At 41.4% G+C, this 19,350-nt stretch overlaps 1 protein-coding gene across 1 annotated transcript in view; it reads left to right on the forward strand.

Annotated features, from left to right (window-relative positions):
- LOC137627426 (F-box/LRR-repeat protein 20-like) overlaps positions 1-19,350 on the forward strand; it is a 210,602-nt gene that overhangs the window by 78,559 nt on the left and 112,693 nt on the right. The window contains exon 3 of the mRNA XM_068358512.1: positions 8,209-8,835. Coding sequence (XP_068214613.1) covers positions 8,209-8,835 — 627 coding nt within the window. The remainder of the gene's footprint in view (positions 1-8,208; positions 8,836-19,350) is intronic.

Below are 19,350 nucleotides of genomic sequence, written 5' to 3' on the forward strand. Positions count from 1 at the left end.
CAGTATTATTATCATTATTCATTATTATTACGGTATTGTACTTAATCTACGTACGTTCATTATGCGCGGGGCATCTTCTATGAGTAACCAACGCATCATAGTACTGTAAGACGGGTTGTGATTGGTTCAAGCGCTGATAGATGACGAATCAGAACTCAAGTTTTGTTATCTAGCCTGTGATTGGTGTTTTGCCCGCATCTTCTACCCGCAGCATCAAAGTTCTCGCGGGGCTGGATCGTTCACTTTCTCTTTCCGCGTATTGCTGAGTAGACGTTCTTAAGTTTGTGAAGTTTAATCTGTGCTGTGTGCGACTGTTTTAAGTTGAACTTTTTGTTGAACTTTCTGTTAAATCCTACTGTACAATGCCTCCCAAGCGTTCTGCTTCTAGTAAGGCTGGTAGTGAGCCTAAACGCCACCGAAGGATGATGACGATAGCTGAGAAGGTTACGCTTCTCGACATGTTAAAAGATGGTAGAAGTTACGCGGCCGCCGGCCGCCATTTTGGCATCAACGAATCCACCGTTCGCTATATCAAAAAGGACGAGGCGAACATTAGAAAGACTGCTGCAATCACCTTTAGCAGATCAGCGAAGCGAGTCGTTACAACGCGTAATAAAACGATCGTACGCATGGAAGGTGCTTTAGCTGTGTGGATTGCCGACTGCCGGAAGAAGAACATAGCGTTGGATACGAACACCATCCAAACAAAGGCTTTGAGCTTATATGAGAATTTTGCTGCAAAGGAACCTAAAGACGACGACGGCAACCATGCTGAAGATGATGATGATGCAGATGATCCTCAACCAGGGACATCCACTGATTCCCAGCCTCAGAAACGTTTTTCCGCAAGCAAAGGATGGTTCGCGAAGTTTCAGAAACGCTTCGCCCTGAAAAGCGTTTCCCTGCATGGGGAGTCTGCTTCCGCTGACACTGCCGCTGCTGAAACTTACGTGAACCAGACGTTCAAGAATATTATCGCCGAAGGTGGATACAAGCCGGAACAAGTCTTTAATATGGATGAGACTGGCTTGTTTTGGAAGAGAATGCCGTCGCGAACTTTCCTGTTCAAAGAGGAAGCCAAAGCCTCTGGCTTTAAGGCATTCAAGGATCGCGTTACCCTCGTGATGTGTGGCAATGCTGCTGGATTTTTGTTAAAGCCGGGGCTTATTTATAAGTCGAAAAATCCTCGCGCTTTGAAAAATAAAAATAAGAATCTCCTTCCCGTGTACTGGATGCATAATCAAAAAGCATGGATTACGAAGATGCTGACCTCCAACTGGTTCCACCAGTGTTTCATCCCGCAAGTCCATGAATATCTCTTAGAGAAGGGCTTGCCATTCAAGATCCTTCTCCTTATGGATAACGCTGGTGGACACGCAACTGACCTGTCGCGTGAGGGCGTTCAGGTTGAGTTCCTGCCACCCAACACCACGTCATTAATTCAACCGATGGACCAGGGGGTTATCAGGGCGTTCAAGGCCCTCTACACGAAGAATACCTTGGCGGACCTCGTTGCGTGTGTGGATGCTGCCCAAGATGACGAGGATGAAGATTTCAACTTGAAGGCGTACTGGCGGCAGTACACCATAGCCACGTGCCTGCAGAATATTCAAAAGGCACTTCAAGAGATGAAACCTGCAACCGTGAATGCGAGCTGGAAGAAGCTGTGGCCCGATATTGTTTACGACGACAAGGGATTTACTCCGTCGGAAATCCAACACTCTGCAATACGGAAATCTGTGCAGTTGGCTGCCATAATTGGAGGTGACGGGTTTGGCGACATGACGACTGAAGACGTCGACGAGTTGTTGGACTGCCATTCCCAGCCCCTAACTGACGCAGACCTCGAAGACCTGACGAAATCGGCAAGTGAGGAAGAGAGTGAGGGTACCCAGGAAGAGACCCAAGAAAATGTCGAAGAAACGGGCTTAACATTAGAACGGCTTGCCAAGTTCTGCAACCATATCAAGGAGGCGAAAGAAATGTTACAAGAGTGGGACGAGGATATGGTTCGCTCGATGCAATTCTCCAATAAGGTCGATGACATCATGACTCCCTACAGGATGCTCTTGGATCGAAAAAAGAAGCAGCGGCAACAACTTCCGTTCACAATGTTCTTCCAGCCTCGCAAAAAAGAGCCAGTTCCTCCTGCTAGTACGCCTTCGGAAGAAATTGAAGAAGTTTCCCAGGAAGAAGTTGAAGAGGTGTCCCAGGAAAAGACACCTCCGTCTGAAGAGACGTAAAATACTATCATTGACTGCACAGTAGAACACATCATCAGCTTCATCATCATCATTTCTACTGTGCAGCAAATTCATCGCCATCACCATTCAAGTTTTTCTTCAACTTCTTTCGTGGTGAGTACAGTAACAATCTTTATTTTTTACTTTAACCTGTTTTATAGTTTAGTAATGTACGTACTGTATGCATTAAGTTAAAGGGAAGGTTTTAAAAGTCTACATGTTGTAACCTATCATATTTTTTTTGTTTAAAATTTACATTTACGTACGTAAAACAATCTCTCTCTCTCTCTCTCTCTCTCTCTCTCTCTCTCTCTCTCTCTCTCTCTCTCTCTCTCTCTCTCTCTCTCTCTCTCTCAAATTGTTTTCCTGCTTTGCTACGTACAAGTACTGTATAATTTATATTTGTAAGGTAACATATTTTGTAAATGCTTTTACTGTAAATACTGTATGTACTGTATCATTATTTATCACTATCATCATGCGCGTTAAATGCCTTGTTTGTTCTGAGCGTGGTTGTTTACTGAGCGTACACGCCGTCGTTTCAGGCGGCGTCATAAAGAAAAAGATTTAATTTGGAAGTCCTAAGAAAAATACGTAAACTAAAACATTGGTAATAAAAAAATCAACATACAGTACTGTATAATCAATATAATCGATGCAAAAACTAACCTATACATATATGTGTACACTAAATGAGTTTGTTTCTTCATTATGATCAGAGATGAACGTAAACAAAACATTGGTTGCCATTTTTTATCGTGCTTTTTAGGTGTTTAGGAAACGCATGATATAAAATCGCCTTTAATATTTGTGCCTGTTTTAGTTTAGGGTGCTGTAGTACATGCATTAATGTTCTGTACATTAAAGGGTGGTTTGTTAACAGTACTACGTACAAGGGAAGGTTTTAAAAGTCCGAATATACATGTTAAATAAATAGGTAAATATGATGTCACTACTTCGCGGATTTTCACCTATCGCGCCCGCGTCTGGAACCTATCTACCGCGATAAACGAGGGTTCACTGTATATGTGGCTCCCAATCTAGACCCTCAGGCTTACGCCACAGACGCCATGTCACAGAATTGGGACATCTGGGAAAGGATTTATCTCTTTCCCCCGGTGAATCTTTTACTGAAAGTCCTAGACAAACTGAGATCCTTCAAGGGACGAGTAGCCTTGGTCGCACCCAACTGGCCCAAGAGCAATTGGTACCCTCTCCTGCGAGAGTTGAGACTACATCCTCACCCGATACCCAATCCGGTTCTGTCTCAGATAGTACAAACACGCGTTGTGTACGCTTTCTCAAACATTCAGAGCGCCCTAACTTTATGGACTTCATGAAGTTTGCGGCCATGCATGGTGCCAATATCGATCCTCAAAACACCCTGTTCCTAGAATCAGATAAACGGGATTCCACCATCCGCCAATATGATTCTGCGGTTAAAAAGTTGGCTAAATTTTTGATAGACTCAGACGTACACTGTATGAACTTGAACCTTACAGTCACTTTCTTTAGAACTTTATTAGAATCAGGTCTGGCAGCCAATACTATCACCACTATTAAATCTGCCTTGAAAAAGATCTTCCTAGTGGGTTTTAACATAGACTTAACCGACTCTTTGTTAGCTTCAATTCCGAAAGCTTGTGCCAGACTGAAACCGGTTACTCGTCCTACCCCGGTTACCTGGTTCCTTAATGATGTACTCAAATTGGCTTCTGATACCATTAACAGTTCTTGTGATTATATTCCCCTTCTCAGGAAAACACTTTTCCTGGTGAGTTTGGCTTCCGGGGCAAGAATTTCTGAACTAGCAGCTTTGTCAAGAGACCCGGGTCATATTGAGTTCCTTCCTTCGGGAGAGGTCCTTCTTTCACCTAACAAATTCTTTTTAGCTAAGAACGAAGACCCTCAGAACAGATGGTCCTCCTGGAAAATTGTTCCCCTCACGCAAGATCCGTCTCTGTGCCCTGTTACTACTCTTAGGTCTTATTTATCCCGGACCTCCTCTAACTCCTCGGGGCCTCTATTCGTTAGAGAACAAGGCGGTACCATTACCATTAAAGGGATCAGGCAACAAATCTTGTATTTTATTAAACAAGCTAGCCCTGACTCTTTTCCTCTTGCACATGATATCAGAGCGGTTGCTACTTCGGTGAACTTTTTTCACCACATGAATTTTACGGATCTTTCCAGGTATACAGGGTGGAAGTCACCCTCAGTGTTCAAGAAACACTACCTTAAACATTTGGAAGCCCTTAAATTTCCTACAGTAGCTGCAGGGAGCGTAGTTACCCCCAGGTAACTCATATGTTAATTTCTTGTTATTTTATCTCTCCCCCTTACCTGCCTCATTTATACCCTATTTGTATTCGTTGGTTTCGCACCTGATTACTATTATTATATTTGTAAATTTTTGACTCCTGAGTATCTGTATATATCATCACTCACGGCATTATTATACCTTACCTTTTTTGGTCAATTGTTCTACCAAGTGGATTTATGTTCTTTTTAAGATACCCTTATAGCTGTTTTTGGCACTCATCTCTGATTAAAGCAACTTGTATTTCCCTTATGTTTATGTTTTTCCCTTATTTTGCAAGTTTGGTGACATTTCTCTTGTATATATTCACTGGCCGGCACAGGTTCAAGCCCAGAAAAGGGATTTTGACGTAGGAAAAATCTATTTCTGGGCGAGGGACCTGTGCCGCCCAGTGAACCCTCCCAGCTCCTCTCCCTTGGAGTCCCCAAACTTTGGGTGCTAAGGAGTTGGGTTCTGAGCGGATGCAGAGTTGCTGGTGCCGAGTGAGGTTGAACGGCTCTCCTCTATTGGGGTCTTTGTCGTGGATGAATCTAAATAGTGCGGGACCTCTGGATTATACGCCCAATTTTATACCGACACCAATAGGTGAGCGAGCTAGTTAACCTAGCACTCCTTTACATTTTTTCTCTGGTATATTTAGCAGTAAATTACCAAAGAATAAGTGCTAATAGGAGCTTATTCACTGGGCGGCACAGGTCCCTCGCCCAGAAATAGATTTTTCCTACGTCAAAATCCCTTATACAGTAGAACCTCGGTTGACGAACGACTCCGCTTACGAATTTTTCGGTTAACGAAGTGACTTTCTCTGAAAAATTCGTCTCGGTTAACGAATATTGTATCGGTTAACGAATTTAAATTTCCCTCCCACGCGCCGTTTTTTGTGGAAAAGTGTTAACGCCGCGCTTCCTGATCGCATTTTTCATGGAAATAACTTAACGACAGCATCTCACAATGGAGTCACGTGACTCCTCCCACGCATACCTACCACCCCCTAATCCCCTTTATTACCCCCTTCACTCGTTCATTATCTCAGTATCCGCCGTCTCGATAGCATACATACTTAGTGAATTCGTGGACGATTTCTTTGTGATTTTTACACGTGGTTTGTGATTTGTTTTATTTTCATTCATTTGTGATTACAGTACTGTACTGTGTATTATTGTGATAGACAATGGCTCCTAAGATGTCGAAGAAGGAAAGCAGTAAGAAGAAGCTGATGATAACGATCGAGATGAAGAAGGAGATCATCGAGAAGCATGACCAAGGCATGCGTGTGAAAGACATTGCTAGTTTTTTCAATCGCTCGCAGTCGACGATATGCACAATATTAAAGAAAAAAGAAGAAATAAAGGCCGCTAAAGTAGCTAAAGGTGTATCGTCGTTGTCAAAACAACGGCCACCTATTCTTGATGACGTAGAAAATTTATTAATGGTGTGGTTAAATGAAAAGCAGCTCGCAGGAGATTCAGTAAATGAGAACATGATTTGCGAGAAGGCAAGAACCATTTACGAGGACTTGGTGAGAAGTGAGCCAGGCACATCAGCAGAAAAACAAAGTTTTAAGGCAAGCCGTGGTTGGTTTGAAAAATTCAAGAAGAGAACGGGTATCCATAGTGTTGTTCGGCATGGCGAGGGGGCCAGCGCCGATACGAAGGCAGCAGAGTCTTTTGTGAAAGAGTTCAAAAGTCTCGTGGACTCCGAGGACTACGTTTCCCAACAGGTGTTTAATTGCGATGAGACAGGCCTCTTTTGGAAGAAAATGCCCAGGAGGACCTATATCACGGCAGAAGAAAAGGCCCTTCCTGGCCATAAGCCCATGAAAGACCGTCTAACCCTGCTGTTCTGTTCCAACGCCAGTGGGGATTGCAAAATTAAACCCCTCCTGGTGTATCACTCGGAGAATCCACGAGCCTTCAAGAAGAACAATGTGCAGAAGAAAAAGTTGCACGTCATGTGGCGTTCTAATACGAAGGCTTGGGTGACAAGGATCTTCTTCGTTGAGTGGATGAACGAGGTTTTTGGTCCCGAAGTCAAGAGATACCTCCTGGAGAAGGACCTCCCACTCAAAGCCTTGCTGTTAATGGACAATGCTCCTGCCCATCCTCCAGCCATTGAAGAGGACATAGCGGAGGAATATAAGTTCATTAAGGTGAAGTTCCTACCCCCCAACACCACTCCAATACTCCAGCCCATGGATCAGCAAGTGATCTCAAATTTTAAAAAACTTTATACCAAAGCTATGTTCCAGCGCTGCTTTGAAGTAACAGAGGGCACCAACCTTACCCTCAGAGAGTTTTGGAAGGATCACTACTCCATCTACAACTGCCTGACTTTAATTGATAAAGCCTGGCAAGGAGTCACCAGGAGAACCCTCAATTCCGCCTGGAAGAAACTGTGGCCCGACGCCGTTGCAGAACGGGATTTTGAGGGGTTCGAACCCAACCAGGAGGAAGCAGTTGACGAGGATATTGTGTCCTTGGGCAAGGCAATGGGGCTGGAGGTGGACACGGATGACATCGACGACCTCCTGCAGGAGCATAAGGAGCAGCTGACCACCGAGGAGCTGAAGGACCTGCACGAGCAGCAGCAAAGAGAGGTAATAGAGGAAATCTCATCTGAGGAGGAGGGAGGCACTGCAAAATCACTGTCTTCGAGTGAGATAAAAGATTTTTTAAAGAAGTGGGAAGACGTGAAAAGTTTTCTTGAGGAAAATGTCCCGAATAAGGCTGAAACAGACCGTGCAATAAATTTATTAGTCGATAATGGGGTGGGTCACTTCTATAAAATTTTAAAGAACAGACAAAAGCAGGTGTCTATTGAAAAATATCTTGTGAAGGGGGAGAAAAGAACTGTGAAAGACGACGACCAAGAGTCTCGCAAACGCAAAACCAGTGATAGTGAACGCTATTCTCGCGAGAGAACTCCAGTCAACGTTCCTGAAGTTCTCATGGAGGGAGATTCTCCCTCCAAGCAGTAACCCCCTCCTCCTCCTTCCCCTCCTCTCGTCTCCATCAAGCCAGCAGCGACACTCCTCTAAGGTAAAGTTCAGGTTTACTGTGCATGCATATCCATATTTTCATCATTAAATGACTGCAATATTTTAATAATTTTGTGTAGAGTACAGTAGAGTACTGTATGTGTAAGGAAAAATTTGTGAAAATTGGTTTTTGTAGATGGGTTGAACTAATTATTTCGATTTTATAACATTCTTATGGGGAAATTCGTTTCGCGATACGAATTTTTCGGTCTAAGAATTCGCATTAGGAACGAATTAAATTCGTAAACCGAGGTTCTACTGTATATATATATATATATATATATATATATATATATATATATATATATATATATATATATATATATATATATATATATATATATATATATATATATATATATATATATATATATATATATATATATATATATATATATATATATATATATATATATATATATATATATATATATATAAAACTGCCAGGTAAGTATTCATAAAACTTTGTTTTATCATAAAAACTCCATATTTTTCAACTTTCAATATTACATACTGGCTTTATGAAATAAGATATTTGTACAGTATTTAAAAAAAATGAAGTTTCCTCTCATCATGAGGGTTTTCTTAACAGTTACTTTAATCAACAGGTTGAATTAGAGGAGTCACCAGAAACATGTCGAATGTCAGCAAAGGATCTCTCAGAGATGGTTGCTTCCCTTCCCAGCATTATTGATGAAAACATGATAACAAAGGTTATTGAAACTATACACCAGACTGTCAGTCGGACACGCAGGGCGATTGGAATGCGAACATGCCTTGAAGTTCTTTTGCAACCCCATGTGCAAAGATTAGACTTAAGTGGACTTTTCTTTGACATGAGACTACCTGGTAACACAAACTTTGTCATAAGAAATGTAGTGAGTGAACGTATTGGAAATATGAAAAACTTGACAGTTCTGAACATGGTGAGTAAGTGCAATGATGAAATCTTGAATATTATCAGTAAACAGTGCCCTTGTATTCTGGAGGTTATTGTGTCTATATCTGATCTTGTCACAGACCAAGGCCTGATAGACCTTGTCAATGGCTGTCCTAAACTGGAAAAACTTGGAATATACAAGTGCTGGGAAGTGACCTCAGAAGGCATTGCTTATATATTATTACACAGTCACAACCTTGAAAAGCTGCAGTGTGATCAATTGGGAGCTGTCATGATAAGCAAGCTAAGAAGATCTGGCACTACTTTTAAGCTAACACATTTTGAACAAACTCATGTAAGTCTGAATTTGGTTTCTGTTGTTTATATAGTAATCAGTCTTTGGATGCTGATTCTCATCTTAATTAGTTAGACAGGAACTTACACTCTATTAAATTTCTTGTTCCTGATCTGGATGTTAATCTCTGGTACCATTGTTCAATGCATGTTCCATAAGATGTTTCATAATACTGACCATCCTTTACATTCAGATTTTCCCAGACAGTACCATCCTGTTCATAATGCTAGGTATGCAGTTAATTCTAATAGTCATGCCTTTTCCATCGTGAAACTCAATAATGCATAATATTTTAGAAGTTTTATTCCAGCTCTGACCAAGTTGTTAAATGATCTTCCAATCGGGTGGTTGAATCAGTAGAACTTCATAAGTTCAAACTTGCAGCATATGATTTTATATTGAACAGGCTGACATAAATTTCTTTTTATAGTTTATATATGAAAGATCCATTTTAATGTTGTTACTGTTCTTAAGATATTTTTTTTTTCAAATGTTCATTACTTCTCTTATAAAGTAGTTTATTTATTTCCTTATTTCCTTTCCTCACTGGGCTATGTTTCCCTGTTGGAGTCCTTGGGCTTATAGCAGTCTGATTTTCCAGCTAGGGTTGTAGCATATCTAGTAATAATAATGATGATAATAATATAGTAGTTGTCTTCTTAGTCTATATTTTTGGGCTCGAGCCATGTCGTCCTGATGGAAGTTACTCAAAGACAGCTTACTACTTAGGATATTTCTGCGAGTGATATACCAGAGAATTGCCCCTGTAGAGGTACTGTATCACAAGGGTCTATCCCCTGAAGCGAATGTGCCAAGAGGTATAGAGATATTGTGTATGAAACAGGGCCGTGTTTAAGACAAGCTGCTATCCTTCACCTAATAGTTAACCTTATCTTGAAGGATATTGGATAGGATTAAATACGTGGGAGAGAGAGCTGTTACAACTCCGATCCCAGTGTGTAACTGTAAACATGTTCCTTGGTTTGCCATTCCTTCTTCCAGCGCCATCTTGATAGATCGCTTAGGGAATTTCCCTTGTTTTCATCAAGTTTTTGTGTGTATTCTGGGAATATGGATGCCACTGTTTCTGCTTCATCAATTAAGTTGAGTACCTTTTCCTTTGTTGGTGGAGAATTTCGTATCTCCACCCCCTTGTTTTTGCTCTATGCGTCTGTTTTATATGAATTCCTTAGCTAGCTTTGTAAAAGTATGTTATATACAGTATATCCTTTTACAACTGTGATATGATTTTATGTTAGACATTCGTATTTTGTATGCTTGTCTTAACCAGTCTTGGCCTAGACTAACTATTTACCCTTAGTTCTTGGCCAAGGCTAGCTAATATTTACAATCCCACCTTCCCCTTCTACCACGTAACTTTGTGGTACTCGAGAGGCCGGCACACCTCCCTGACTACTGATACGTTATGGAGGGGAACTGCTGCCTTGAAGAGACTCCCTGAGAGTTGTAGATAGTGAATCACAGCCGGCCTAGGTCGACAGTATCGCATCTTATCTACTTAACCTTAGGTTTCTGCACTGGTTGAGGGACCCTGTTCCCTGTGTCTTCACTCTGTTGATCCCTTAGAACGATACTAAATCTGTTCTAATATTAACAGGTAGACCTTCCTTTCTTGCCTCCTTACCCTTCTAGGCTATTATAGTTAGTCTGTGGATAAGTGGCAGCCGGTTTGGATAATTCGTTTTCTGTGCCTACTTGCTGTTGATCCCTTGGAATGACTTCAGATTGTTCTAATACTACAGTTAGGCCTTCCTTTCCTGCCACTACTATTTTCTAAGGATCCCTTCCTTTTCCCACTTCCCCACACCCCATGTTAGGCTTGGTCCACTTGTCGTGGAACTCAGTTCATTTGCCTAGTCCGGTTTTCCTTGGCATCTGAGGAATCCTCATTCGCTATTATTACAGACGGGATGGCTTGTAAGACTATTAGTCTAGCTTCAGGTAGGCAAGTTTTGAATGATCCCAACCTTGATTAGTTCTCTATGCCGCCTCAGCGGCCACTTCTGGTTAGGCCAGCTGCCCCTTCCTCTTCCTTGTTAGGCTGCATTTTTTTCCTGGCTGTGGAACTTCAGTTCCTTTACCTAGTCTACATTTCTCTGGCAATAGAGGGTACCTCGATTGCTATATATTTAGGCTAGCTGGCCTGGGAGCTTCTGTTAGCCTAATCCTAGGTAGGCAATGGGACTAGACCCTCAAGGGGGATCTTTTCTCTTGCCGCCTTAACTGTCGCCTTGTTTTCTGGTATCGGCTTCCTCCTCTCAGACTATGTCTCTCTCGCCGTGGAGTGTAGGCTCCTCTGCTTGGTCGGAATCTCCCTGACTTCAGTGGTTTCCACATTGCTATATTTTCCAGCCCTGCTGGCTTGAGTGCTACTAGCCCTAAACGTGTGGGTTAGGGGTCTCTCCCTCCTTTATTTAGAAAAGAGCGTTCACCCTGCCACCTTGGCTGTCACCTTAAACTGTTCGCCTGTGTTTATATCCTACCCTCCATATCCGAAGAACATTATACCAATTGATCGATTGGATACCTCCAAGTTGTCAGGAATTTCACTGAATTTGTGAATCCTTTGTATCATGGCTGTTTTAAACGGCTCATTAATTTTAATGGGCTAAAGCTTATTCATTGATAAATCTAATGTTGACAGCTAGGCAAGTGCCAGTCAGCCTTACCAGCTACCTCCCTTTCTTATTGGTCTGTGCCTTCCCTCTTACCACTCGTTCCCTATGGGATCGGCTACCGGATGCCGACTTAGCAATGCCTTTTTCTGCGTTTTGTCGACGTACCTGCTGGGTAAGGAAAGGTTAGACCATAAACTCATAGAGACTATGAATGGCTGCCGCCTTAGGTAGAATGGTATCTGATTTGGCCACCTTAGGTTGTCCGATCAACATATTTTTGGGGAAAAGTGTTCTATTGGTTTAAATCTTTTTCTTTCTTCTACTCTACCACACTATAGAAATTCATATAGAATTCTGAGCTCTGAGCTGTTTGGCATGAGCTTCCATTGTTGTGTAGCCTTAGCCGTAGTAGGTAGAAAATTTTTAACCAAAATTGAAAACTTATTTTGATAATTTTTGTGAAAATATGAATTTTTTTTTTTATATGACGATAACGTACTCATTGAAAATAATTTTCTATCTTTACAGGTTGCTGACGACGTGGTATGTGCAACAGTAACCTGCCCCAGACGGGTCATGTTGCCTTGCGGCCATAAAACCTGAAGGGAACATGCGGTCTGTCATGTTCCCAAAGGTTCCTATGCTATCTGGGAACTTACTAACTGCAGTATATGCAAGAAGGACCTTATACACACTGGCTTCCACGCTATCAATGTTTCTCATGATGAGAAAACTTTTGGCCAGTAAGCCATCAGACACTGGGTGAGAGGATTTCAGAAGAGCTCTCGACAAGGTGTCCCCTATCTTCCTTCATTGGAATTGAAGGATCTCATGTTCCTCAATGCTGATTTGACCGCGGTGTACGGTCATTAGATTCTGATGGTACAGCTCCCACCTGTACAACTGGATCCTGCAGATCATGAAGTCTGGGACGCGCTTCAGGACACGCATTTGGACGTCGACGACATGTCAGCAACCTCTTCCGTTCCGTCAGAAAGAGAAAGGCTTTTTGTTGTCAACGGAAGCCTCGAATAACTCACTCGACAGTCAGCAGGTAAGTACTGTACCTATTACGTGTTCTTTACATAATCCTGTCCCTGTATCTGCTACACCTACCTTAACTTTGACTCCTCTTCCGACTCCAGCTGCCCTCTTGTTCCCAGGACATTTGAAGGTCATGGCATCCATGAAAGCATTCATGGAAAACATTCATGTAAAGCATAAAAGAGCTCAAGTGTCCTTAGAGGCGAAGATTGAGGCACTTCAACAGGCACTGAAGCCCAAGGTTCCACCAGTCTCAAGTCTTCCAGATTGTTCCGCAAAGAACCCTTTGCGTTATGCAGAACATATGGTTCTGAATGAGGGGTACCTTATATTGGTGAAGGCATGGGCTCTAAACCAATCTTGGATTTAGGGTTTTACCCTTATTGAGTGTTATCCTTACTTTTACATAAGATTGCATTCTGAAGCATCCATTAGGGATGATAGGATTCCCAAGGAAACAATCATCTTGGACCATGGTAAGGCTCAAATCTTGTTGCTTAAGAAGCTCAAGACAGCCGAGTTTACTAATACTCTGCTTTTTGATTTTGGCAGGAAGCAGGCTAACTTGTAGTTCCAAAAGACACTGTCTGCCCTTTTGCCTCAAAGAGTTCAGAGGCTGTTAAAAAGGTGGCAGTTGAAGGTAGACCTCTGCTAGTACTGGAGGAGTGCACGCCCGTTTTGCTTGCTATCCCATATGACTCCAATATTTGGGAAGATGTCTAAGACACATTTACAGTTGGCAAACTGGATAAGGATAGCGAAGGCAAGCAATTTAATGAGAGACTGCCCAGAATTCTGGAATTCCTACTAAAAGTGGAATTGGAGGCCAAAGAAAGACTGGCAGCCTTTTTGTCGCATCAGTCTTACCTTGAAGTGATTATTGGGAACTACTCAAAATCTGACCTCTTCCCAGTTCTGGCCAAAATCCATTTGACTACCTTCCATTGTGATCTGGATGCATTCTTTTTAGCCTGGAGAGCCTGCAGAGAGCACGTTCTAGCAGCGGCAACTATTAGACATGAGCCTAAAAAGTTGATTGATTTTAACATATGGGGGAAAGGTCTGTTTCCCTAGAAGGTGGTTCAAGAATTCATGGACAGGACGGCTCACGAGAACAATAGCCTTGTGCAGAAATGGGGTTGTCCTCTCGGAGGAAATTCACCTCAGGAGAAGGACCTCCATCTAAAGGCAAGAAGCCTAGGAGACCCTTTAAAGGCAAGAAAACATTTCCTGCCGTGACTGCCACAGGTGACACCATTCCCGAGACAGTGTACATGGTTCCCCAGTAGTATGTGACGCTGTCCCCAGCCTTCAACCCTGTTTACGACCGGCCACAGCTACATTTCACCCTGTCGGAGCTCAAAGGAAAAATGTAGGTGGAAAAGGAAAGTCTGGAAGAGGTGGCCAATCTAGGGGCTGAGGAAATAGAGGAAGGTTGCATAAAGAAACAGGTCCTTCAAATTGACAATGTGGAGCTTCCAGTAGGGGGAAGACTCTATTGCCTCAAAGATCAATGGAAATTTGATCCTTGGGAACACAACATCGTCTCAGAAGGACTAGGCTGGAAATGGAGACATAATCCACCATAGTTCAAGAGGTTCTTCCAACCCACAACCCCATTCTTGGAAGAATATGTGCAGGATTTTCTCCAAAAGGGAGTTATTCATTGCACAAAATACATGAACTTTCAAGGACGTCTATTTCGCAGGCCAAAGAAAGATTTGAACATTTTGAACTATTCTGGACTTGACGCCTCTGAACAAATTCAGTAAGATAAGTTCCAGAGGCTAACTATCTCGCAAATACGGACCTTACTACCCCACGGGGCCTAAACTGTCTCCATAAATCTTACTGACGCTTATTGGCCTCTCCTGATAGGTCAACACTTCTCCCTTTACCTTGGTTTCAAACTGGCAAGAAAGGCCTATGTATTCAAAGCTATGCCCTGTGGGCTCAGCATAGCTCCAAGGATTTTCACGAAACCTCAAGAAGTCCAGGTTAACTCCAGCTCAAGAATTCCAGTGGCTAGTCTGCGCTGGGATTTGAAGTCACATATCCTTTATCTACTTCAGGACAAGAGGAAAGAAATCACAAGTTCGGTCAGGTGTCTGTTTCAGTTGAAGTCGATCATCAGACGTCATCAGGAAAGTCTTGGGTTCACTACAATTTGCAGCGCTTACAAACCCCATCTTGAAAACAGGATTCAAGAATGCCAACAGAGTCTAGAGAAGAAAGGCATCAAATGCTCGAATAGATCATCAACACAAAACCCCAGCTTTACTGTGCAAACAGCTCAAGCCTTGGTCCCCTGCCAAGAGCTTATCGACACACATCCCTCTTCAGTTTCCTCCATCAGTTACTATCCACACAGATGCCTCGTAACGAGGTTGGGGTGGTCAAACCCTCACCAGGAAGATACAGGGTCAGTGGTCAGTTACTTTTGAATAATTCCATATCAATATTGGGGAAGCCGTGGCAGTTTCTTTCTCTGAAAAGATTTAACCCGAAGAAGAAATCACACATCAAATTAGTTCTCGACAGCAAAACATTAGTCCACTGCATCAACAGAAAAGGTTCGAGATCTTCACAGATCAATCACGTAATACTGGCCATACTCACTTTATCAAAGCGGAGAAATTGGCATCTCTGCCGTTCATTTAGAAAGGGTTCGCAATGTGACACCGGACGCCCTGTCAAGATTCAAGGGTCTGGAGACAGAATGGTCCCTGGACAAAAAATCATTCTGTTTCATTGTAGAGCAAGTCCTGGAACTACAAATAGAGCTCTCCCCCGTTATGTAGCACTAAATTTAAATCCAGAAGTTGTGGGGATATATGCGATGTCACTGGATTGGAACCAGTGGACTCACATTTACATTTTCCACTGGTCAATCTCCTTAGGAAAACCTTGGATAAGCTACGGACCTTCAAGGGGACAGCAACATTAGTGGCCCCAAATTGCACTAGAGCAATTGGTACCCTCTTGTTCTGGAACTCAGTCCCTCGCCAGATTCCTCTGCCGACACCAATGCTGTCCCAGGATGTTCAACAGGAGACTGTCTTCGCTTCCTCGTGGATAACAAACAACCTTCAACTCATGATTTTCTCATCCTAGCTGCTAAAAGAAAATACAAAGTTTTGACGGAAAGGAGGATTTTATAGAAGAATACAAGTCCTTTACTACAAAAAGACAATATTTGTCCTCTTGGAAGTAGTGGGTGGATTTGTTAAGAAACATAAGCCCCCTTCGGTTACATTGGATTCCTGTTTATCATTCTTTATTACACTACATGAACAGCGTCTGGCATCCACAACTATGACCCTAACCAGACCTATCGCTTATGCTTTCGTTATACAACTCAACACTGAACTGTTCAATAAGATCCTGAAGGATTGTGCTAAACTGAAACCAAATGCTCCCCCCAAAATCATCTCATGGTTTTTGGACAAAGTCTTGCACTTAGCCTCCTCAATAGATAACTATTCCGCTTCTTTAAGGATCATACTAAAAAATCGATCTTTTTACTAGGCACCCGTTGAGATATTACCACTAGAGAGAATTGGGGTTCTTTGACTGGCCAGACAGTACTACATTGGATCCTTTTCTCTGGTTACGGTTCATTTTCCCTTTGCCTACTCATACACCGAATAGTCTGGCCTATTCTTTACATATTCTCCTCTGTCCTCATACACCTGACCACACTGAGATTACCAAATAATAATTCTTCATCCAAGGGGTTAACTACTGCACTGTAATTGTTCAGTGGCCACTTCCCTCTTGGTAAGGGTAGAAGAGACTCTTTAGCTATGGTAAGCAGCTTTTCTAGAAGAAGGACATAACAAAATCAAACCATGGTTCTCAGTCTTGGGTAGTGCCATAGCCTTTTTACCATGGTCTTTCACTGTCTTGGATTAGAGTTCTCTTGATTGAGGGTACACTCGGGCACATTATTTTATTTAATTTCTCTTCCTCTTGTTTTGTTGTAATTTTTATAGTTTATATAGGAGATATATATTTTAATGTTACTGTTCTTAAAATATTTTATTTTTCCTTGTTTCCTTTCCTCACTGGGCTATTTTCCCAGTTGGAGCCCTTGGGTTAATAGCATCCGGCTTTTCCAACTAGGGTTGCAGCTTAGCAAGTAATAATAATAATAATAATATGGCACTATCATGGGATGATGGCCACATCAAATTCTTAGAGTCAGGAGAAGTTAATTTATATACAGATCCTGCATTCCTGGCTAAAAACGAACTCCCCACGAAACATTGGGTGCCTTAGAAGATCGTCCCTCTAATGGAAGATCCTTCTCTGTGCCCTGTGGAATGCCTTAAAGGTTACCTGTCAAAGAGTAAAGCCTTTAAAGGCGGACAACTTTTGAAAGGGAAACAACAGGATCTAATCTCTCTTTGAAACAGCTGAGGTCCATACTCGCCTATTTTATCAGAAGGGCTGACCCGGATAGTATGCCATTGGGTCATGACCCTAGGAAATTTGCCTCTTCTGTAAACTTCTCCCAGTATATGTCCTTCAAAGGCTTACAATCCTACACTGGGTGGAAATCTTCAAGATCTTTTTTTCAAACATCACTTTTGGCAATTGGAAGAAATTGAACACTTTGTTGTGGAAGCTGGTAGTGTGATTAAACCAGCTTCTTAGTGTTGGGCATGGACTCTTGTGGACTGTATAATATGGGGCTATTAAAGTGTGCTTAGTGCAGTTGAACGTTGTTCTAATTTTCATTGTGTTATAAATTATGTTTATATTGAAGAGTCAAAAGGTGACCTTATTTTTATCGTATGGAATGATATTGCTCTTCTATTCTATACAATGTCATTTGGGTAAACATATCTTGTTTTAAGTACTTAATATGTAAAGATTGTTACAGCAATTTTGTTACATTAGTTTGCTTTTGGAAATAATAAAAGATATGTCTTTTCCATTTCCTGTTCATGTACCTACTGTTCCTAAATAAAAAGTAGTGTACGTCTAATTTTTAACCCTCCTTTTAACCCTTTTACCCCCAAAGGACGTACTGGTACGTTTCACAAAACCCATCCCTTTACCCCCATGGACGTACCGGTACGTCCTTGCAAAAAAATGCTATAAAATTTTTTTTTTTCATATTTTTGATAATTTTTTGAAAAAATTCAGGCATTTTCCAAGAGAATGACACCAACCTGACCTCTCTATGACAAAAATTAAGGCTGTTAGAGCAATTTGAAAAATAATATACTGCAAAATGTCCTGGGAAAAAAATAACCCCTTGGGGATTAAGGGTTGGAAATTTCCAAAGAGCCTGGGGGTAAAAGGGTTAAGAGTCAATTGCTTAGTCGATATGTGTTCTTACAAATGTTCTTTCTTCACAGTGAATGGGGCTGTGATGATAACTGTTTGATTTCATTACAGTTTTCAAAAACTTGGATAGTCTGCTCATAGAGTTGGATTATTGCCCCAAATAGCTATATTTGGGAGTGTAAAACAAACTATCATAATATACACTATTCATAGAACGATTCTAAATCTTCTATACTCAGTGAGGTTGACACTAAAGAGCATGTATGTAGTTGAAACTCTACTTTGCCACAACTGAGAATTTTAATTCTCTGGTACACTTCCATCAGGACGATATGACTCGAGCCCAAAAAATGGATTTTGACATAGGAAAAATCTATTTTTGGGTGAGATAGCCATGTCCTCCTGATGGACTCGCCTGTCACTTTTCATCCCCTCCCAATTTTCAGTGTGAGGCCATGTTTCACACGATGGCTGCTGCTGGAATGGTAAACCAGTGAACATGTTTATAGTAACACACTGTGTTCGGAGTTGTAACAGCTCTCTCGCGTATCCAATCCTATCCCATATCCTTTGAGACAGGTTAACTCTATTCAGGAAAGGGTAGCCGTGGTTGTTTTAAACAAATCCCTGTTACATAAATATCTCTTGGGATATTTGTTCCAGGGGTTAGAACCCTGTGATACCTACTACAGGTAAAATTCTCTGGTATCTCTTGCAGGAAATATCCCATAAAAGCTACTTAAAGGAATTTCCATCAGGACGACATGGTTATCTCCCCCAAAAATAGATTTTTCCTATGTCAAAATCCTATTTATGTTTGTTATGATTATGATAATTAGATGGATAGTTCTATCTAAACACCAATAGCCATTGCAACATAAAAGTAGGTTGTTAATCACTCACAGGTAGTTTACATCTGAACAGTAATTTTTAATGCTATTGTAGAATCTACTGTGGTATGTTTTTGGAAAAGGGGAAATAATTACTAATATATGATAGCCTGTTATTAGTTTTCAATATGTTATGTTTTGTAACAAAATAGACGATACTCTACACTACTATTACTTTTAACATAGTGTGTGTCCATCTGAGTAAATCTCAGACACTAATCCTTGGAAGTAGCAAACCAAAGACAAATTGCTTTGTTCACTCTTTCATGTTTAGCTACCTAAAGTCCCCTGCAATCATCTATCCCAAGTTGTGTTGTCTGAACTGATACAACAAAACAGTGGGGCAATGTTTAAAAACTTCAGTTGAAAGTTACATGTTTATATAGGAAAAAAAAAATTGTCTTAGAATGGAATTTGATTCACTTCAAACCCATCATTTTCAGATTATCCAGATTGGCAATGTTGTTAATAAAAACTGGCAAAAGTCATTACTGGCTAAAGTCATTTGATTTCTCACCCGGAACATTTGATGAAAAAGAATTGATATTTGTCATACTGTAAATTAAAAAGTAAAGATATTGAAAGTAACCCACTCCTGTGAATCTGAATCTTGACCAGAGCAGCATCTTCCTTTGAAAAATTTC

Source organism: Palaemon carinicauda, chromosome 35, assembly GCF_036898095.1.
Source record: "Palaemon carinicauda isolate YSFRI2023 chromosome 35, ASM3689809v2, whole genome shotgun sequence".
Lineage (NCBI taxonomy): Eukaryota > Metazoa > Arthropoda > Malacostraca > Decapoda > Palaemonidae > Palaemon > Palaemon carinicauda.